General features: G+C 40.5%; 2 protein-coding genes across 2 annotated transcripts; both read left to right on the top strand.

Moving 5' to 3' along the window:
- The first annotated feature begins 1,112 nt into the window (after nucleotides 1–1,112).
- LOC126714376 (receptor-like protein kinase FERONIA) lies at nucleotides 1,113–4,021 on the top strand. The gene has a single exon (XM_050414508.1). The coding sequence runs from the start codon at nucleotides 1,167–1,169 to the stop codon at nucleotides 3,795–3,797; it is 2,631 nt and encodes an 876-aa protein (XP_050270465.1). The 5' UTR covers nucleotides 1,113–1,166; the 3' UTR covers nucleotides 3,798–4,021.
- An 11,702-nt stretch (nucleotides 4,022–15,723) lies between these two features.
- LOC126701572 (uncharacterized) lies at nucleotides 15,724–16,779 on the top strand. Its single transcript, XM_050399775.1, has one exon. The coding sequence runs from the start codon at nucleotides 15,724–15,726 to the stop codon at nucleotides 16,777–16,779; it is 1,056 nt and encodes a 351-aa protein (XP_050255732.1).
- The last annotated feature ends 6,545 nt before the right edge of the window (nucleotides 16,780–23,324 follow it).

Raw genomic sequence — 23,324 nt, 5'->3', positions numbered from 1 at the left:
AAAGCTCCCCAAAAGTCTCTTTTATGTCCTCTAGGGTTTTCTTATATAGCTTAGGCTTAAGTGCAAGAAATCGTAGGCATGCGCACTTGATGGGTTGAATTCATCTTACTGTTTTGCCGCATTTCAGTTGATCCAATTTAAGCTTGATCAATTCAAAATTTCTCTGTTTGATCAATCGAATAGCTGTCGAACTGCATAAACTTGGAAACTAAAATGTAGAGCTTGGGCACTTTCTTGTCTATAAAATTGTACTTTAAACAACATACAATGTATTTTGCTCATTGCATTTCAACCTAAAATCTAGAATGAATTTGAGATTTTATGTTCACAGTTTATATTGGGGCCTTGGGGCTCAAAGGACAGCCATTCACTCCACCTATAAAAGAAAAAACCCTAGCCCTAATTAGGGTTTTAGGCATGGGCATAAGTACTTAATTTTATAGTAAAAAAATATATGATGAACCTCTATTTTATGTTCTCCATTCGCCATAGGATTCCATCATAGTAAAAGCCTTGAGATTCGATATGTGGACATGCATCAATGGGTGTTCATATGCACCGGCTAGCCCTTGGAACTAATGAAGGTTGTGGTGGTCCATAGAGAATACAAAGAGGGTCGCAATTTGATATTCTTCCGTTGCACATATAGTAAATCTTTTGAGGAAAATGTTAGAGTCACAAACTAATTTATAAATGTTATGAGTGGTTATTGGTAAGTGAAAAAGTGATTTTAGTAGATCGAATAAGTAAGAATTAATCCTAATAAAAGTTTGTAAAAATATAATAAAATAGTTTGTGGTAGTAATATTACTCTTTCAAAAATGACTTATTATATGTTTGATTTTAGAAAATGCTAAAGTCGTAAACTATTTTACAAATTGTTGATGTAGTGGACTATTATTGATAAGTAAAAATGTAATGTTAGTTGTAGATACATACATATATATATATATATATATATGAAAATTAGTAAAAATTACTATATCTACAATTTGTAAAAATATTATAAAATAGTTTGTCTATAATATTACTCCTTGACGTTGTTTGTGGACTGCAAGGAATAATATAACTCTCCTACGACAATACTACTAACAATGAGGCATTTACTTTGACTTGCAATTCATTTAGTAAATATCTCTCTCTCTCTCTCTCTCTCTCTCTGAGCAATGAGGAACCCTCCCCACCTCTTCTTGTTTTTCTTCTACCTCCTCCAACTTGCCAGTGGCTTGCAGCCTCCTTATTCTCCGACAATTAATATAACACTCAACTGTGGCTTCAGCGGCAACACTTCTGCAAAAGATAATCGGATCTGGTTGGGAGACATCAATTCCGATTTCGGGCCTTTTGAACTTCAAAACAACTCATCAGTAATCTCCAAAGCAGCTAAACAACCAACCCAAGTCGACCCAATTCCCTACTACACTGCACGCCTCTCCAACTCCGAATTCACATACATGTTCTCTGTCACCCCAGGCCAACTCTTCATTCGCCTCTACTTTTTCCCAGCTTCATATCAAAACTTTGACCGCTCTAAGGCCTTCTTCTCCGTCAAAGCCGGCTCTTATACCCTTTTAAGCAACTTTAGTGCTGCCCTCACTGTTGATGCTGATGCTCTTACCTTAGAAGGCTTCTCAAGAGAATTCTGCGTAAATATTGATGAAAATGCTCGATTCTTAAACATAACCTTCACTCCAAGCCCCGGTAATCTAGATGCATATGCTTTTGTAAACGGGATTGAACTCGTTTCAATGCCTTCTAATCTTTATTACTCTGCAGACAACAGTATAGAAATTGAGTTTATTGGCCAGAGTACGCCATATACCGTCGAAAAGAGCCACGCTCTTGAGACGGTATATAGATTAAACATTGGTGGGGGAATGATTTCACCAACAGAAGATACTGGCATGTACCGGAGCTGGTCTGATGACGATGCTTACTTGACAAGTTCTGAAAGAGGCGTTGAGCCTGTTAACGCAACTATTCACCTCCGCTTCAGTAAAATTTCTAACTACACTGCACCAGAAGAGGTCTATATCACTGCTCGAACAATGGGAACCAACGAAACCATAAACAAGAGCTACAATCTCACCTGGAAATTCTCTGTAGACGCTGGTTTTAATTACCTAGTAAGGCTACACTTTTGCGAGTTTCAACTTGAGGTCACGGAAGAACGAGACCGAGTGTTTTACATCTTTATAGCTGATCAAATTGCTGAGAAACGAGCAGACGTTTTGTCTTGGAGCGGTGGAAGTGGAATCCCAGTATATAAAGACTACGCTATAATGATGTTTGGTGAAGGCAACAAGAAGAAACTAAACCTCTCTGTCGCTCTGCAAGCAAACCCAAATGACAGGATGACTAAATATTCCGATGCAATCTTGAACGGGCTCGAAATCTTCAAAATCAGTGACCCCATTAACAATCTCGCTGGGCCAAACCCCGACCCACTTCCAACACCAAAGGTTGTAGCGATTCCCTTGCCAATCCAACCAAGGAAGGTAAAGAATAATTACACCACAATAATTGCCATACTTGTCGGTTTATTCTCTGGCATAGTTGTTCTGTCTATTCTCGGTTTCTTCATTTTCAAACGAGGTAGGAGGGTTAATAAGGATGCCAAGAGCAGCAGCACATTTCTGCCGTCTGATTTGTGTCGATGCTTTTCACTGTCTGAAATCAAAGCAGCTACAAACAACTTCGACAACCTCTTCATCATAGGTGTTGGAGGGTTTGGTAATGTGTACAAAGGATACATTGATGGTGGGGAGACCTGTGTTGCCATCAAACGGTTGAACCCGGGTTCTCAACAAGGGGCTCACGAGTTCAAGACCGAGATTGAGATGCTTTCCCAACTCCGCCACCTCCATCTCGTACCTCTGATTGGCTATTGCAACCATGGCAATGAGATGATCCTTGTATACGATTACATGGCCCATGGGACCCTCCGTGATCATCTCTACAAGACCGATAATCCACCTCTTTCGTGGGAACAACGGCTCCATATCTGTATTGGTGCTGCTCGGGGTTTGCAATACCTTCACATGGGTGCAAAGCACATGATCATTCATCGTGATGTGAAAACCACAAATATATTGTTGGACGAGGAATGGGTGGCAAAGGTGTCCGATTTTGGGTTGTCGAAAATGGGTCCTACAAGTGTGTCCATGACCCATGTAAGCACAGTAGTGAAAGGGAGTATTGGGTACTTAGACCCAGAGTATTACCGCCGTCAACAGTTGACTGAAAAATCTGATGTGTACTCATTTGGTGTGGTGTTGTGTGAAGTGTTATGTGCAAGACCACCATTGATACGTAATGTTGACAAGGAGCGAGTGAGCCTAGCGGAGTGGGCTCGGCAATGCCATCAGAATGGAAAGCTTGATCAGATTGTTGATCCATTTCTAACAGGTAAGATTGTGCCGGAGTGCTTGAAAAAATTTGGTGAAATTGCAGTGAACTGTTTGCTTGATGATGGAATCAAACGGCCATCAATGAACGATGTGGTGTGGGGTCTTGAATTTGCATTACAACTACAGGAGAGCAAAAACGATAGTGGAGCACAAATATTTGAGACTGAAGACCATATTGAGAAAGTGCTCCTTCAAAGATCTGCAATTGAAGATTGTGAGAAGGTCTTTACTAGTAGCGGTGGACGTGGGCCAAATGGAGAAGGCACTAGCTGCAGGGTGACCATTGCAAGCAGTGGAGACCAAAGTTCTGCTAAGGGTACTTCAGATAGCAGCAATTTGATACATGAAACTGTTTTCTCAGAGCTTATGAGTCAGAAAGGAAGATAAAAGGAATATGGTAGCTGACTTGTAAGTTATAAAAACTTAAGTTAGCATGTATTGTAGCATAGTAAGACTTCCTTGTCCAAATTCTGGATGGAAATCCATGTCAAGAATGGAATAGGAAGCTTTCCTTGTTTGGAAATTGAGGTGCCATATATTAAATTTTGAGTTACAAGTATCTTTGTAAGTCATTACCAATTTTACTTCTATATAAAAGGATTATAAACTAATTAGTAGTATTACTTTAACAAAATAATAAATGATTTTTTTTTTTTTTTTTTGATTGTCTAAATTACATTTTTGCGAACGATGAAATATTATTTAAAAATATTTACGTAGTAACATTAATTCCTAAAATTACTCTTTGCGCATCCACTTAACTTCTTTAACATAACGAAAAGAGTCAATACTAGGAAGAGCAAACTCAATCTTCTAGTGTAATATGCTGTTATCACCACATCCAAGTAAAGTATTCCACAAACTCATCATTATTTTAGTTTGTTTTGTTTTCATTCCCAAGAAAAAAAAAAAAAAAAAAAAAAACTTTTCCTTGCAAACCTATGATAAACGATAATTAGGCTTCAGTTAGGACTATATATAATGAATCCAGTTAACACATGTTCCTAAAACATTTGTTAATGAATATTTTTAGAAAATTTTTTATACTATTTTTAAAAAAATATAAAAAACTGTCAAGAGAAAATTTGTGCTCCACTATCCTTTTCGCTTGAGTCTGGTGCTTGATTGCAACATATTCATAGAACAATTAGGTATGAGTGGAGCTGGAGTTTGACGAGAGCGAATGCGAGGTTTAGCCCTCATCGCTTAGCTCCGAACCATTTCGATGATGGGCCCATTGATGATGATGAATCGGCGGACTAGGACAATTGAGTACAAGGAGCCCCCCACCAGTTCAAAATCCCATCCTCCCAAACCCAACGAGGTAAACCGTAAAAGCATTGAAATTTCCAATTTGCAACACCTTGGAAGTGTTGCGCCCTGCATTTGGATAAATTTTTGTTAGTTTCGGTTTTCATTTTCCTTGATTATGGAGAGATGTTCACGCGGAAACTAAGGTTTGGTTCGGTGATGGGTTTGTATGTTTGGGTTTTGGAGATGTTTTCATTAATTGATGGGTTTCCACCAAGTGTATTGGGTCTAAATGTTTGATTTAAATTTTTGTAGGTGTTTATTTCCAACTTATTTAAAGAGAGCAAACTAGCTACTTGGAAGAATATGATCAATGCCATCTTTTGGATACCACTCTTGTGTATGGGACCTCATGCGGGCTCCTTAGGATTTCCCCATGGATTGCTGACCCTTTTTATATAAAAAATAAGAGTAATAATACATATACAAACTATTTTATAATATTTTTACAAAATATTAATATGGTCAACCTCTTATTAGTTTCATCTAGGTTCACCATTAATATCAATTTTTTTATTACCAATAATCACACATCATATCAGTAGTTTATAAAATGTTTTGTAAAATAGTTTATATCTCTAGCATTATTCAAAAAATAATACCCCATTTTCCTACCCAAAAAAAAAAAAGTCGATCGGTCTATCTGTGTAATGAAAGTTTGAGTTATTCGGTTTACATCTCTCACTTGATCATAATCCTTGTTACATATAAAGAATGTTTCAATTTTTTTTTTTTTTTACCACAACATGAGGGAATTGGATCTTCTCCAAAATGATAACATATAGTCAAGGAAATTGGCTGAGGCTCGCCAAAAAGTCAAAAGCCAATAGTTAACGTACAACTCCCCCTCCTCCTCTCCCACTCCCACCTCCACCTAACTCATATTATAATTTGATTTTTTTTTTTTTTTACTGAAATTATTCTATGTATTTCTTCTTGATATGATTATTTTATATCATAATTATAATTAATCCAATTTCATCTCTTTTATGCGTCAAAATCCATTCAAAAAAATAGAAAGAAAATATTTCACATTTTATGGTTCGGAACTTATAAAAAGGAAAACAGAGATAGGTATAAATTTATTTTTAAAAAAAACAAAACAAAACAAAAACGAACTATTGTTACCTTTCAATTTATTTATATAAGGTTGAATAGGACCTCAAATTGTTTATGTAAAAATTTATTCTCCTTTATAAAAAAATTTGTATAAGCAATAAAATATGGGATAATTAGATAATAACTTAAATTTTTACGTAATTTTTATCTATAAGCTTCTGTCTAACTATTACAAAACTTTAATTTCATTCATAAATGGAATTTTAACTTTGAAAAAAAAAAATCTGAAAACTGTTTATTGATGCAAAAGTATCCTTAACATGCCTATTGATGCCAAAAAAAAATAATAATAATAAATAAATAAATAACAAAAATATAATAAATATGCTATCATTTTGTGGGTCTTCTTTACATTAAAACTAAAATGCAAAATTTACCCTCTAAGTTTCAATATTGTGGGTACTTTTTGGAGTTAATTGGTAGCCTTTTGGCTTTCTATACTCTCCCTTTTGGTATCTCACATCGAAGAAAACTCCCTCCCCCCTCTGCCTTATAAGAATGAGCTGAAGAGAAAGGAGTACCATAAGTTCTTCCTTTTATTGTGGGTACTTTTTTGGAGTTACTTGGTAGCCTTTTGGCTTTTTGTACTCTCCTTTTTGGTACCCCACATCGAATAAAACTTCCTCCCCCCTCTGCCTTATAAGCATGAGCTGAAGAGAAATGAGTACCATCAGTTATTAAGCTGAAGAAAAATGAGTACCATCAGTTATTAATAACTGATGGTACTCATTTCTCTTCAGCTCATGCTTATAAGGCAGAGGGGGGAGGGAGTTTTATTCGATGTGGGTTTACAAAAAGCCAAAAGGCTACCAAGTAACTCCAAAAAAGTACTAACAAATATGATTTATTTCAGTCCTTTAATTTTGCTTTTGTTTATTTTAGTTCTCTGAGTTTCAAATTTATTCATTTAAGCCTCTTCGTCAACTTTTGTTAAATTTATAAAAAAAAAATATATAGAAAATATTTTTCAATCATTAATTGAATTTTTTAAATTTAAAATTTGGAAAATTAATCGCAACATTTGACAGAAGTTGATAGAAGAGCATTAATTAAATAAACTTAAAACTTAAAGGACTAAAAAGGAACAAAAAGAAAATTAGAGGACTGAAATAAAGTCTGGTCAAACTTATAGGGTAAATTTTATTTTTTAGCCTTCCATTAAAATATTGCTTAATATAAAAATGATTGATTGTTTATATTTCATATTACACTCAAATAATATACATGCATGTGTATGTAAACAATTTGTCACGATTGGAGTCAAATATTGACTTCGTCACTGTTTCAAATGGATCTGTTTTTTTTTTTATGGGATTAATTATTATGGATAAAACCTAGGTTTAGGTGATTGGGTATAGTACTTGTGGGATAAAAGACTAATAAGCCCATTTCAATACCTATACTGGGCCAGGGGTCCAGCCCATGGAAAAACCCCTCCTCGGCCAATTGAGAATCCTACTCGGATGGATATAGCCGAGGGTAAAAGAGGTAATAGACCACCGGTATCGAGACTCCAAATCGTTCCATAGGGCAAGGAAAGCACGAAAGTAGAGAAAGACAACGGATAGAACGGAAGCGTCTAAGGGAAGGCTGCCTTTATTGCATTCAGTGTCTTGTGCCTGACACAGCCATACTTCTCTGTCCTTACAACCACTCCCAACAATTGGAGGTAAGGGCTGATGGGACAAGTACCTACCCTAGGGACCCCATTCAGGAGGTGGAAAATGACTATAAGAAGGGGAGTAAAGAGAAACAGGGGGGGAGAGACCCCCAACTCACGAGAAGCACCAGAAAAAGCTCCTTGGATCTTGTCGAGGACCAATTCTCTCTGTTAAACTCGGCCTATAGGGAATATCTTGATGGTCGTTATTCACACACCAAAGCCCAGCTCTTTGGCCCACTCTCTACAAATTCATTGTATTGGGCTCACTGGTCTAAGGTTCCATGCATCTTGGACTTGGGCTAAAAAAAAAAAATGTGACCCTACAATTGGCGCCGTCTGTGGGAAGAGCTTGTGCGTTAGCAAGTGCAACGACCAATCATGGTGGGGTCAAGCTCCTGCCACCAGGAGTCCATTAGAAAGTCCATTGTGGCAACGGTACAAGCTGCGCGAAAGCACCCCTTTATTTCCTAAAACACATCGTCGTTGTCGTCACTCAGCCTCCACTCAGGCCCATACTTTGAAGCGTTGATTACGCGGGAAGGGCTGTTAAGTGAAACGTTGTCCTAGGGGCTTCTGACGTTAGACATGTGCCCCAGACGCTCGACAAGGGGCTAACTCTCACGGGCCTAGTAGTCCAGTCCGCTAAATCCCTTACGGAGAGAGAAGCTAAAAGCCTAAGCCTAAGTGCTAGACAGAACCAATGCCTTGCATGGTCCTCGGACTCAAGCCTATGGGAAAACTAGACACTCTGAAAACAAAGCTAAAGGCTAGACAGAACCAAGGCCTTGCATAGTCCTCGGACTCAAGCCTATGGGAAAACTAGACACTCTGAAAACAAAGCCTAAGTGCTAGACAGAACCAAGGCCTTGCATGGTCCTCGGACTCAAGCCTGTGGGGAAACTAGACACTTTGAAAACAAAGCCTAAGTGCTAGACAGAATCAAGGCCTTGCATGGTCCTTGGACTCAAGCCTATGGGGAAACTAGACACTCTGAAAACAAAGCCTAAGTGCTAAACAGAACCAAGGCCTTGCATGGTCCTCAGACTCAAGCCTATGGGGAAATTAGACACTCTGAAAACAAGGCTAGAGGCTAGACAGAACCAAGGCCTTGCATGGTCCTCGGACTCAAGCCTATGGGGAAACTAGACACTTTGAAAACAAAGCCTAAGTGCTAGACAGAACTAAGGCCTTGCATGGTCCTTGGACTCAAGCCTATGGGGAAACTAAACACTCTGAAAACAAAGCCTAAGTGCTAGACAGAACCAAGGCCTTGCATGGTCCTCGGACTCAAGCCTATGGGGAAACTAGACACTCTGAAAACAAAGCTAGAGGCTAGACAGAACCAAGGCCTTGCATGGTCCTCGGACTCAAGCCTATGGGAAAACTAGATACTCTGAAAACAAAGCCTAAGTGCTAGACAGAACTAAGGCCTTGCATGGTCCTCGGACTCAAGCCTATGGGGAAACTAAACACTCTGAAAACAAAGCCTAAGTGCTAGACAGAACCAAGGCCTTGCATGATCCTCGGACTCAAGCCTATGGGGAAACTAGACACTTTGAAAACAAAGCTAGAGGCTAGACAGAACCAAGGTCTTGCATGGTCCTTGGACTCAAGCCTATGGGGAAACTAGACACTCTGAAAACAAAGCCTAAGTGCTAGACAGAACCAAGGCCTTGCATAGTTCTCGGACTCAAGCCTGTGGGGAAACTAGACACTCTGAAAACAAAGCCTAAGTGCTAGACAGAACCAAAACCTTGCATGGTCCTCGGACCATATACCTAAAACAAGTTAAAGCTAAGAATATCATCGGAAACTAGGGAAAGGACCCTAATGCCCAGCGACCCCTTCGGACAGTTTATTTCAGATTACACATCCTTAGGCGGTTACTCTGTTCGCAATACGGAACGTGTGGCTGTTATCTCGGTTAGTCCTGTATGGTTAACTTATTTAAAATCGGAACTATTGTGCTCGTCGATTTCGATAAATAACTCTATCGACGAAGGCATCGATTCTAAATACAGTTCAGAAGAAAAAACACCAGTACATCCCTTCACACGATAATTATAGCAGAAGATAATTATTACAAAAGAGAAAGGATACGTAAAATGCGATAAAATCATCTTTTATTAGATAAAGAGATGGTACAATATACATAAAGGGGCTTAGACAAGCCTGCAATCATAAGCTAACCGAAAATAATAATAAAAATTATAACATAAAAAATACACGGGAACGATAGACCCTTCAATTCTGCTCTAACAACGACTAGGCAAGTCTGGCTGGCACCAGTGATAGAAGAGAAGAAGAAGCAGAGGCATTTGAGTGGCACCAGTGATGGAAGAGAAAAAGAAGCAGAGGCACCTGGGTGGCGCCAGTGATGGAAGAGAAGAAGAAGCGGAGGCACCCGGGTGACGCCAGTGAGGGAAGAGAGGAAGAAGCGGGGATGCCAAATCCCCGTACCAACTTTGATAGCAATCGAGCAAGTATCATATTAGCAACAATCGAGTGAGAACAGATGGTACCGGCGATGGGAAATCTCAGTGCTGTCGCACCAAAAATCTGATGCGACGTCCACTTGCTTCGGATTTTGGTTGAAGGAAGAAAAGGCTCCTTTCTTGCCTTATCGAGGAGAAGGAAGGCCTTGAGCCTTTGTCTCCCTTGTCCTGACCGGGCCATTCTGAATCTTGGAGATACCCAAGGCTTCTGAAGAGGGTTTTGTTCCTTCATCCTTATCCTAACCATGATCATTTCACTCCCAAAATCTCAGTCACTCTCATAGTAGGGACTTTGAGAACATTTGAGGAGTTAGAAACCTGAAAACTCAAGGCTTTGCAAATAAAGATGGACTATCTCCCACTGCGCGTCTTATATAGGGTACGAATCTGGAGGCAATCAATCCGCTCCGAAACCCCAGGAAGGAATTACAAACGAGATTCATCTCGCTCGAATTCCAAAGTAATCTTCAGCCATTGGATTTATGTCACCTCGTGAAAGAGCCCTAATTAAAGCGCACCTCATGTACCGAAATGACAGGGATGTGGCTTGGATAGATCAAAAGAATGTCTCATAGCCCGGAACGCGCCTCGAGCAAACGAAGAGACTCTGGCAGTAATGGAAGGCAAGACTTGGGAAACCGTGACAGAGGCCCGATGTCACCAAAACCCTCCTGTCCATCCGAGGAGCCGAACAGCAGGATTTTGAGGGGCTATTGTGGGGGGTAAAAGACTAATAGGCCCATTTCAATACCTATACTGGGCCAAGGGCCCAACCCAAGGAAAAACCCCTCCTCGGCCAATTGAGAATCCTCCTCGGATGGATATAGCCGAGGGTAAAAAAGGTAATAGACCACTGGTATCGAGACTCCAGATCGTTCCATAGGGCAAGGCAAGCACGAAAGTAGAGAAAGACAACGGATAAAACGGAAGCGTCTAAGGGAAGACTGCCTTTATTGCATTCAGTACCTTGTGCCTGACACAACCATACTTCTCTGTCCTTACAACCACTCCCAACAACTGGAGGTAAAGGCTGATGAGACAAGTACCTACCCTAGGGACCCCATTCAGGAGGAGGAAAATGACTATAAAAAGGAGAGTAAAGAGAAACAGGGGGGGAGAGACCCCCAACTCACAAGAAGCACCAGAAAAAGCTCCTCGGATCTTGCTAAGGACCAATTCTCTCTGTTAAACTCAGCCCATGGGGAATATCTTGATGGTCGTTATTCACACACCAAAGCCCAACTCTTTGGCCCACTCTCTACAAATTCATTGTATTGGGCTCACTGGTCTAAGGTTCCATGCATCTTGGACTTGGGCTAAAAAAAAAAAACGTGACCCTACAGTACTTTATGTTTTTTTGTTTTGTTTTTTGAGGAAGTAGTACTTTATGTTCTTTAATTAAATTAAATTACATGGTTGCTTTGATAAATGTAATATAAACAGTGTTATATCTTTTTCAAAAACAATTAAATTTAATGTTGTGACATATTAGTCAATACAATCATATAATTGAATTTAATTAGGAAACAAAACATGTAACATCTAAAGTACTATAATTACGTTTTTTTTTAATTATTATTAAAAGAAAAGGAAAAGCTATACTTACGTTTTGTCTAAATATTACAATTACAAATATAAAATGTGTATTGTGTCATCATTTATTTTATTTTATATATGATAGGGGAGCAGAAAATTAGTCAAACTCCAGTTTGTCCAAAAGTGTCGTCTAGAGCCAATTAAGCAAGGTCGACCAAGAATCACCCCAGAAGAAGTAAAAGTGTTCATGGACAATAATACTACTCTTGATCAGTGAAGTCTCCCATGGACGATAAAGTCGTCCATGAAGGTTGTCCATGGACGACCTTCAGATGTCCATGGACGACCAAACAGTCCTCCACCAGACGGACGAATACGCAACACTTGGAAGACTTTCGACTCTCTGTAGCGATTGTTAAACCCATAAATATCGCCATGAATTCATCAAATAAGTTAACTTTCGTCAGCGGTTACAATTTTAATAGCCGTTGAGGAAGTTAACTTCGGACTCGTTGGCTTCCATAAATCTTGGGGAGGTTATTTGGACAAATAACCGTCCCTAGGATCCCTATATAAAGGACCGGTCTGAACCCGAGAGAGGTAAGAACTTTTCTAAGACTTGACTCCCGAATACTTGGAATTACATTCCTGTGAGACTAACTTCTACATCAGAGGGGGTTTGGCCGGTCTTTTCCGGTCTCCTTTTTTACTGTGCTTGCTTTTTGTAGGCCTTCAACCACTTCAGTAACCCACCGAAGCCAGATCATCCACCTTACTGATTCGGAGCGATATCAGTTGGCGCCGTCTGTGGAAACAGATTGTTTTGCAACTTTCTTTTCTGCGACAAAGGGTTAAGATGGTCAGGACCAGATCGAGGGCTACTAGCCCAGGCCGTCAGGTAAGCAGAGGCGCTTCAAGTGATCCCCAACGTGATCGCCAATCTGCACCAATCATGCTGACATCGTCTGTTCAGCATGTGCAATCTATGGCCGCTGCAATGGCGGAGTTGACTTGCCAAAACCAAGAGTTAAGAATGGAGATCAATCAGAGAAGACAGACACGTGAGGAACGTGAAGGAGGAGGGCAAACACAAGGTCATGGCAATAGAGAAAATCCTGAGATTGGGAGTCAGTTAAGAGGCACCACTTCAAAGACGGTACCACACTTGAAAGAAGAAATGGACCAAATGAAGAAAGTCATGGAGGAAATGAAAGAGAACATGAGGAGGACGAATCCTATAGAAGATTTGGTCCACAAAACTGACTCTCCCTTTATGGCTTCCATCAACGGTCATCCTCTACCATCAAAATTCAAACTGCCTTCCCTGGATTCGTACGATGGAATGCGTGACCCATTTGACCACATTGCTACTTTCAAGACAAATATGCACCTTCAAGGGGTCCCTGATGAAATCATGTGTAGAGCCTTCCCTACCACACTTAAAGGCCCGACGCGAGTTTGGTTCAGCAAAATACCTCTAAGTTTTGTAGGTTCTTTCGAAGAGTTAAGCAAATTGTTTGTTAACAACTTCACCGAGGGGACAAAGACACAAGCGTTCTTCGTCCAGCTTGCTGACCATAGAGCAAGGGGAGAACGAAAGCCTGCGGTCATTCATCACTCGCTTCAACAGAGAAGCCCTTAGTATGGACGAGGTAGACAACAAGCTTCTATTGGCGGCCTTCCACAACGGGATTAACTTTGATTTATTTGTCCACAAGCTATATGAGAAGGAGCCTCAAACCATGGCTGAGCTCGTCCATTCGGCTCAGAACTTCATGAATGCAGAAGATGCGATCATAGCCAAGAAGAGGAAAAGAGTTGAAAGGATGGAAGCGCACCTAGCACGCCACTCAGAACAAGGCCCTCGTCCAAAGAAGGGACGGACGGAAGATAAGAAGGAACGAGATAACAGGAAGACGGGTCCTTTTGGAAGAAGCCAGAACTATACGCCCCTGAACACTCCACTTGATCAGGTGCTCATGCAAATCAAAGACGACTCTTCCCTAAAATGGCCAGAGAAGATGAAAGGAGATCCCAATAAGCACAATAAGAGTAAATATTGTCGCTTCCACAGGGACCATGGGCATGACACGGATGAATGTTATGACCTGAAACAGCAGATTGAGAATCTTATTAGACAAGGAAAGCTGAGGCACTTCGTTGGAAGGGATCATAGAGATGAGAAGTTAAAAGAAAAAATGGAGGAATCGTCCCGGCCCCCACTAGGAGAGATAAGGATTATCGTTGGGGGAAACTCGATGGGGCAATCTTCCAAGTCGAAGAAGACGTATCTCAAAGTGGTGCAAAACGTCCAGCTCTCTGGACGATCACCAAGGACGAGATCAATGGACGAGCCGGCCATTTCCTTCACCGACGAAGATGCTGAGAGCATCCATCACCCGCATGACGATGCAATTGTCATTACTTTGCTTATTGCAGATTATACAACCAGGAGAGTGTTAGTTGACAATGGAAGCTCAGCAGACATATTGTACTACCCTGCCTTCCAACAGATAAGGCTTGGGCGGGATCAACTTCGTCTAGTTTGGTCACCATTGATAGGGTTCGGAGGAATGAAGGTGCAGCCCGTAGGCACCATTACATTACCAGTAATGTTAGGGTCATACCCGAAGCAGATAACTAGGGAAGTCAATTTCCTCGTGGTGGACTGTTCGTCTTCATACAATGCCATTATTGGAAGACCAACTCTGAACAGTTGGAAGGCGATAACATCTACCTACCATCTATCAGTCAAATTCCCTACGGAGTACGGGATAGGGCAAGCACAAGGAAATCAGTTGGCAGCTAGAGAATGCTATTTAGCCATGATGGCTTTGGACGAACAGGTGCAGACAATGAGCATTGAGGAAAGAAGGGTTATTGTAGAGCCCACAGAAGTATTGGAAAATGTTCTTTTGCAAAAAGATGATCCCGAGAAATTCACCAAAATTAGAACAGGTATGAAGGAGAAGGCAAGAAAAGACCTCATCCAGTTCCTGAGAAAAAGTATCGATGTTTTCGCATGGAGCCATGACGACATGCCGGGAATCGACCCAAGTGTAATCACTCATCAATTGAATGTGTACCCCTTTTTTAAGTCTGTTCATCAGAAGAAAAGGTTGTTTGCCCCTAAGCGAGATAAGGCAATCAAGGAAGGGGTCCAGAAACTGACCATGGTACAGTTCATTAAGGAAGTCTATTACCCGGATTGGTTAGCCAATGTTGTGATGGTGAAAAAAGTAAATGGCAAGTGGAGAATGTGCGTAGATTTCACTGACTTAAACAAGGCTTGTCCCAAGGATAGTTATCCTTTGCCACGCATTGATCAATTGGTGGACTCTACGGCTGGCCATCAGTTGCTGAGGTTCATGGATGCCTTCTCAAGATATAATCAGATCAAGATGGACGAAGCTGATCAGGAAAAGACTTCCTTCATTACCAGCCAAGGCTTGTTTTGCTACAAAGTAATGCCCTTTGGTTTGAAGAACGCAGGGGCAACTTATCAAAGGTTGGTAAATCATATGTTTCATCCACAGATAGGACGGAATGTAGAGGTTTATGTCGACAACATGCTTGTGAAGAGCATAGACGAGGGAAGCCATTTGGACGACCTACAGGAAACCTTTGAAACATTTAGGGGATATAAGATGAAATTGAACCCAAGTAAGTGTGCATTCGGAGTATCGTCGGGAAAGTTTCTGGGTTCATGGTTTCACAAAGAGGAATCAAGGCGAATCCAGACAAGATTCAAGCCATATTGGACATGGAGCCACCGAAGAATATCAAGGAAGTCCAATCCCTCACTGGACGAGTTGCCGCTTTAAACAAGTTTGTTTCAAAAGCCACAAACAAATGTTTACCTTTCTTCAAAGTCCTCAGGAAGGCATTCGAACGGACGGACGAATGTCAAAAGGCCTTCCAAGACCTGAAGGACTATCTCACTACAGCTCCATTATTAAGTCCGTCCGTGTAAGGAGAAGAACTATACCTATACTTAGCGGTGTCCCCACACGCCGTAAGTTCAGCTTTAATCAGAGAGGAAGGGAAAATACAAAAACCCGTGTACTACACTAGCCAAGCACTCAGAGGAGCAGAGGGAAGGTATCCGCTTATAGAGAAATTGGCTTTTGCACTGATAACAACTTCTAGGAAGTTAAGACATTACTTCCAAGTTCATGTCATCAACGTCATGACGGACCATCCGCTCAAGAAGGTAATGAACAAGCTGGAAGCCGCAGGACGGCTGATTCAATGGGTGGTGGAACTTAGTGAATTCGACATTCGATACCAATCGAGAAATACAATAAAGGCTCAAGCCCTAGCAGATTTCATTGCAGAGTTCACTCCAAGTTACGAGAATCTTGGGGAAGGAGAGTACAATAAAAAATGGGTCGTCCATGTAGATGGATCGTCTACATTGTATGCTGGAGGAATTGGAGTTGTTTTGCAGTCGCCAGAAGGAGACAAGTTAAAGTACAAGGCTCATTTGCAATACCAGACTACTAATAATGAAGTGGAGTATGAAGCCCTTTTAAAGGGGTTAAAGTTGGCTAAGTCTGTAGAAGCAGACTCAATACTTGTCTTGGGAGACTCTCAGTTGGTCATAGGCCAAGTAAATGGGACATGTGAAGCCAAGGAAGACAAAATGAAGAAATATCTAAAGAAGGTAGTGCGCCTTGTAAAGAAATTCAAAAAAGCTGATTTCATTCAAATCCCAAGAGAAGAGAATGTGGAAGCAGATAATCTGGCAAAGGAAGCGTCTGCGAATGAAGCAGTGGACGAGTTGGATGTAGTACAGTACATGCCAAGTATAGACCTTCCAGATATGCTGCAGATAGAGGGTGACGAAAATTGGATGACCCCAATAGTGTCATTCCTAAAGGACGGAAGGCTTCCAGAAGAGAAGGACGAAGCTAGGAAGCTCAGGGTCAGATCAGCCAAGTACATACTTATGGACGAAGTGTTATACAAAAGAGGTTTTTCCCAACCTCTCTTAAGAAGTTTGGCTTCGGATGAGGCAAACTACATGTTGAGGAAGGTTCATGAAGGAGCATGTGGTAACCATTCGGGAGCCAGATCACTCGTCCATAAAGTCATCCGTAATGTATTCTATTGGCCAACCATCCAAGCTGATGCTAAGGCATATGTTAAAGTATGTGATCAATGTCAGCGCTTCAGCAACATTCCTAGACAGCCAGCAGAGTATCTCACGCCAATGATGGCCCCTTGGCCTTTCGCGCAATAGGGACTGGACATTTTGAGGCCCTTTCCAACTGGAACTCGGCAAATGAAATTTCTGGTGGTAGGAATAGATTACTTCACAAAATGAGTGGAAGCCGAACCCTTAGCAAAAATTACACAACAGAATGTCAAAAAATTCGTCTGGAAGAACATTGTATGCAGATTCGGGGTACCTAGGGTACTAGTGTCTGACAATGGACGACAGTTTGACAACACACCTTTCAGGGAATTTTGTGAACAACTTGGAATGAAGAACCATTACTCCTCACCCTCCCACCCACAGGCCAATGGCCAGGCAGAAGTAGCAAACCGATCCTTGTTGAAGATCATCAAGACTCGACTCGAAGGGGCAAAGGGAGTATGGCCGAATGAGTTACCAGGTGTTTTATGGGCTTACAGAACGACAGTAAGAACTCCAACAGGGGAAACTCCTTTTAAACTAGCCTATGGAAGTGAGGCAGTTATACCAGCAGAAGTACACATGACGAGCCACAGGGTGAGGAAGTATCAAGCTGAAGAAAACGAAGAATAGCTCCGTCTTAACTTTGACCTTATGGACGAAGTCAGGATGGATGCAGAACAGAGAACAGTGAGGTACAAAAATCTTATGGCAAGACAATATGATGCCATGGTGAAGCCTAGGCGCTTCAACATCGGAGATCTCGTCCTGAAGAGGGTTACCTTGGCAACAAGAAACCCGGCCTACGAGAAACTTGGGCCAAATTGGGAAGGACCTTATAGGGTTATCAACTGCAAGAGGCAAAGATCCTACTATTTGGAAGCTTTGAATGGGCGGAGGCTAGAACACCCTTGGAATGTTGAGCACCTAAGGAAATACCATCAATAAGTGCCGACTCTTAACAAAAGTGGCCTTGGACGAGATAGCTGGACAAGCAGAAGAATAATGTTTATTTACTACTATTATGTGTTTTTAAGTATTTTAATAATCCCCTAGAAAGTACATTAGTGTTTTCACTTTTGTGCTATTCATGGACGAGTTGGTTTGTATTTTTAAGTCAATAAGGCACTAGCTCACGAGCATGTGCCATGCCAGTGGACGAATGTTTACATAAGTTTGGATTTTCAAATATATATATGATGTATTTTCAAGTATATTATTGGAATCCTTCATCTTTGTATATTCATTCAGACAGATCCACAAAAAAGAAAAAATAAGCACGGACGAATGAAATCCTTGGACGCAAGGATATATCGTCCATAAGCTTTCCTCAAAAGGAAGAAAGGAATAAGGTACATCCATCCAAAGCTTAAAGACGAGATGAAACCTGAGTTGAAAATGAAACAAGGTACATCCGTCCAAAGCTTAAGACGAGATGAAACCTGAGTTAAAAATGAAGGTACATCCGTCCAAAGCATAAGACAAGATGAAACCTGAATTAAGGATATATCCGTCTAAAGCTCAAGACGAGATGAAATCCGAGAAGTGGCCGTCCAAAATATGGACGAACAAAGACTGCAAAAACCGGCATAACAATCCATTGCATTGGACGAGAAATTGCTGGGAAGTCTTATCAAGGACGATAAAATGATCGTCCCTAAATTTGAATGATGAATAAAACCTAATCGAAAAGGAAGTCATTCATAGACGAACTATACATGAGCTAAAAGGATTCAATTTGCTCTATCTTGGTGATGTAATAAAAAAATTCAACCCCATAATCAATACGAGACAAACTGAATTCCTGGGTGGACGAACCACATAGCCACAAATGATATGATTAATGAAAATAAAAATTTCATACATAAAGCTGAAAATATATGTATTCAAACACAATGGAAGGTGAAAATAGAAAATATTCATTTTTTTCATGAAATTTAAAGAAGGGTGGACGACCCACGTCCAAAAACCCCTTAAGTTGTGAAAGTGAAACTAATTGTATATAAAAATCATCCACAATTTTGGACGAGACAATTGTACTTGTATGGACTTTAAAAAAAAAAAAAAAAAAAAGAAGTAAAAAGCCCAAAACAACGGGCACTTCCATGAAAAGGCAAATAAAAGTAAAGTAAATTTTCTAAGGAAAATGATTTCACTTGGGTAAGCTCATCTTGGGGTCGTCCTTGGCCACCTCAGTATTAGCATCGTCCATTATGTTGACGTCCTCAGAGCTCGTCTGCAACAAGGAACTTTCAGTAGCAAGGGGAAGCTTGAAAGAATTGAAGTCCAAGTCAGGATATGCCTCTTTAGCATCAGCACGAAAGTCCTCATAACCAGCTGTGTAATGGCTGTCTAGACGATTCTTGTACTCGTCAGACTTCTTAAAAGCTGCTATGGCTTCTTCACGTGCTTTTTCTAAGGATGAGGCAAACTCAGAGACTTGTCCTTCGAGATGGACGATACGGGTTTCCTTCTCCAAGTTATCAACCTTAAGCTCTTCCACCTCGTTCTTCAACTTCGTCTCACTTCCTTGTAGACGATTAAAATCCTCGGTCAACCTAAGGACCTCCCCCTTCTTTAGCAGAACTTCATTGTTCAGCTCCTTGGCTTTATCCTTAGCCGTCTTAGCCTCTGTAGCAAGCTCCTTAGCTTGGCAGGTTGTTGTATAAAATTTTGACATAGCCTGCATATGGACGAAAGGGAGTTAGACATCCTGTTCAAATTGAAATTTAAAAAAAAAAAAAAAAAAAAAAAAACTTCACAAGGACGAGGGAAAGACTTACCTTAAAAAGGTCATGGATGCCGGAACGTTCAAACTCCTTCACTGACATGTTATAGCAGTCATTCACTTCACGATCAGTGACGATTCCTTTGAACGTCCTCCATGCATAACCCTCGTCCAGAACTAGCTTGGAAGGACGATCAGAGGTTTCAGACAAGCTGGGCTTGTGAGAAGCTTTGGGTGGAGAGGGAGGATCGCTCTGGACGGGATGGACTGTTTGGATGGGCTCCACATCCACCAAAGGTTCGTCCAAGTTCACTGTTGGAGGTACAAACTTGGGGACCTTAGGAAGGGAAGTCTTAGAAGACTTTTGCTTCTTAGGGCCTCGACGACTTGGGAGGTCGTCCAAGTCCACAACACTGGATATTGGCTTAGACTTCCTTTTCCCAGCCTGGACGGAAGCCACTTGGACGGACGGAGGCGCAGCAACATCCTCGTCCCCACTAGTCATTGTCTTCTCCTTGTTTTCCCTCATTGTAGTTATTCCTGCAACGAGGAAAGCCAATTAAAAATAAAATAAAATAAAATAAAATAAAATAAAATAAAATAAAAATAAAAAAAATAAAAAGGAAATGAAATGAAGTGGACGATACTCACTTCGACGAGTAGTCTCCTTGTGAATAAGGTTCTCTGCAGTAGGCACTGGGCCAAGTCCCCAAGCTGCTAGACGACTGAGAGTAACCAAATCGTGGAAAGTCCTCCCAAGGAAGGCACGAACCACGTCTATCTGGTCCAGGTAAAATTTGTCCAAGCGTGGACGAACAACAGCTGCATCAACAAAGAGAAAGAGTTAGACGATTGAAAGATAGGAAAAAAGTAAGGAGAAAAGAAATAAAACGGAAAGAAAACTTACCCTCAGGACGAAGACGACCTAGAGGGCTGGTAAAAGGTGGGAAGGGGGGACTACCCACATCAGTTGGGTCCCCAGCCCAATTTCCAGAAATAATAAAAAATTCTTTTTTCCAAAGCCGGTCAGACGAGCTACGGCCCTTAATTAAACTGTAATAAGAGCCCCTGGACAAGAACTGGTAAAAACCAGCAGATTTCTTTATCTCCGAGGGCTTATAACAGTAAAGGAACTCGTCCACCGTTATTGGACGTTTCCCTTCCAGTGCCTCACGCCATAACACTTGCATGGCAACTATCGTCTTCTAACCATTGGGGTTGAGCTGGTTAGGTCCAATACCCAACCTTTGGAAGAGGTCTCTACAGAAGGAATTTAGAGGAAACCTAAGGCCAACAAAAAGGTAAGAAGTATATACCCCAAAACCAGAGAAAGGAGAACAACACCATTCTCCAGCCTTGGGTAGACGAGGGTTAAGCTCTTTAGGAATTTGGTATCTATCTACAAGAGTTTTTAACTTGGCAGCGTCTAAGGTAGATGCTACCTCTGGGGCACAACTATAAATGACGTCTTCCTCGTCCTCTTCCTCGTCTTGAGGAGGGCTAGATGGCTGTCTGGACGAGCTAGCCCCAGATCCAGAAGCCATCCTACGTTGTAGTTCTTGGAATTCCTCTAAGGGAATGCTAGGAACCCCAGACGAGTAATGCTCGTCTGAGGAATCACTAGAAGACGAGCTATCTACACTGTCCTCACTACCCTCACTCCCAGAAGAAACATCCTGGTACTCGTCTATCTCCCTCTCTATACTACTAGACGAAGACATATTTAAGATGAAAACCTAAAAAGAAAGAAGAAATACCTGATAGAACTAGGACGAGGGCTAGATGAGGCTCTTGGACGAGATGGCAGAGGGGAAAATGAGAGGAAAGTAAGGGGCATGAATGAGAATGCACTATTTATAGGCCCCAGCGACAGGGTCACTGAAGCGACATTTGCCATTCAAAAATTGACACGTGGCAATTCCTTTGGGAAATGGGTTCGACACGACTGGCCAACCAATAGCCTCGCGACACGTGGCTCACAAAAAGTAAAATTTTATTAAAATCACAACAATATCCTGGACGACCCTTTGAACAAAGGGACAACTGATAGGGGAGCAGAAAATTAGTCAAACTCCAGTTCGTCCAAAAGTGTCGTCCAGAGTCAATTGAGCATGGTCGACCAAGAATCACCCCAGAAGAAGTAAAAGTGTTCATGGACAATAATACTACTCTTGATCAGTGAAGTCTCCCATGGACGATAAAGTCGTCCATGAAGGTCATCCATGGACGACCTTCAAATGTCCATGGACGACCAAACAGTCCTCCACCAGACGGACGAATACGCAACACTTGGAAGACTTTCGACTCTCTGTAGCGGTTGTTAAACCCATAAATATCGCCATGAATTCATCAAATAAGTTAACTTCCGTTAGCGGTTACAATTTTAATAGCCATTGAGGAAGTCAACTCCGGACTCGTTGGCTTCCACAAATCTTGGGGAGGTTATTTGGACAAATAACAGTCCCTAGGATCCCTATATAAAGGACCGGTCTGAACCCGAGAGAGGTAAGAACTTTTCTGAGACTTGACTCCCGAATACTTGGAATTACATTCCTGTGAGACTAACTTCTACATTGGAAGGGGTTTGGCCGGTCTTCTCCGGTCTCCTCTTTGACTGTGCTTGCTTTTTGTAGGCCTTCAACCGCTTCAGTAGCCCACCGAAGCCAGATCATCCACCTTACTGATTCAAAGTGATATAAATATATATATATACACACTAAATTCATCACATACGCTTTGCACATGCAATAATGCTCTTTTTTATTTTTTTTGTTTTTGGACAAAGTTTAGCTATGGACAAAATTTGTTGTAGCTAACCTTACTTAATATCTTTTTATTAGATATGAATTTTGACAAATCTACCGTTAGATTACTTCTTCTTATTATATCCCTCATGCTTGCAAAATTTCTAGAAAATTAAAGATCAATAGCTATGTCATCAATAAATTGTTTAAATTGAAAGTTTTTTTAGTTTAAAATTATGTATAAAATATAAGGTTTTAGATTATATAGTAAGTAACATCCGATTGACACAAAAGTTGACATGTCACATGTGTATTAAGAGTGTAAAGTGCATGCAACTCAATGATTAGATTTTCAAAATGTGCAATAATGTTTATTTTATTGAGTAAGGTTGTAGCCTTATACTACAACCAATTTTGTAACTAAATTTTGTCCTTTATTTTTTTGGTTTAGTGTTACAATGTTTAAAAGTGATATATAAATGACCGTTTGTATATATATTTTTTTAAGAATGAGATAAAATAACGTGGAATAATGTTTTAAAATGACATAGAGATAGTGTCCTAAGTTTTAGGTTGAATAGAGAAGAGAAAGGAAAAAACCTAAAACTTAGAAACAATAAATTATTATTTTAACTTTTTTTTTTTATACAAGATAGAAAATTTCTATTAGCCTAATCTAAGTGTATATGTGTGTGAAACTCCTTTCTGGAGATTTAAACCCTAGCCCTTGCCCCGCACACCCCACAAGCATTTATACTTGTAGAGTGACTACCGCACCAAGGGTACGCGGTGGTAATTATTCTTTTAACTAGTTTGTGTTTTTTAATTTAAAATATTTAACAAAAATTTATGGGTATTTTAAAGAGTTTAAGAATTTTTATGAGGGTATTTTAATATGCAAAATATTAAAACCCAATCATAAAATCTTGTTATTAATAATATAAATATATTTATTTACAAAGGAAGTATAACCTCAACGACTAAATAATAACATTATTACAAGGTTATGATTTTAACGGTTAAATAAAACAATATTTTAAGAAACCCACAAGTCTTTCTTACCTACAAATTTCCTTCAGCCATTGTGGAATTGTGGTCCCCTCCGACAATTATGGTTGTATTGGGAATAGCCTTCTCCAATATTGTTTTGGACAAAGTTTAGCTACAAAATTGATTGT

This window comes from Quercus robur, chromosome 2 (assembly GCF_932294415.1).
Source record: "Quercus robur chromosome 2, dhQueRobu3.1, whole genome shotgun sequence".
Lineage (NCBI taxonomy): Eukaryota > Viridiplantae > Streptophyta > Magnoliopsida > Fagales > Fagaceae > Quercus > Quercus robur.
The sequence above is the reverse complement of the archived record's forward strand: the minus strand, read 5'-3'. Positions and strand labels throughout refer to the sequence as shown.

What these genes read in the sequence shown, in the direction of transcription:
- LOC126714376 (XM_050414508.1), top strand. Translation starts at nt 1,167, where the DNA reads ATGAGGAACCCTCCCCACCTCTTCTTGTTTTTCTTCTACCTCCTCCAA.
- LOC126701572 (XM_050399775.1), top strand. Translation starts at nt 15,724, where the DNA reads ATGACGGACCATCCGCTCAAGAAGGTAATGAACAAGCTGGAAGCCGCA.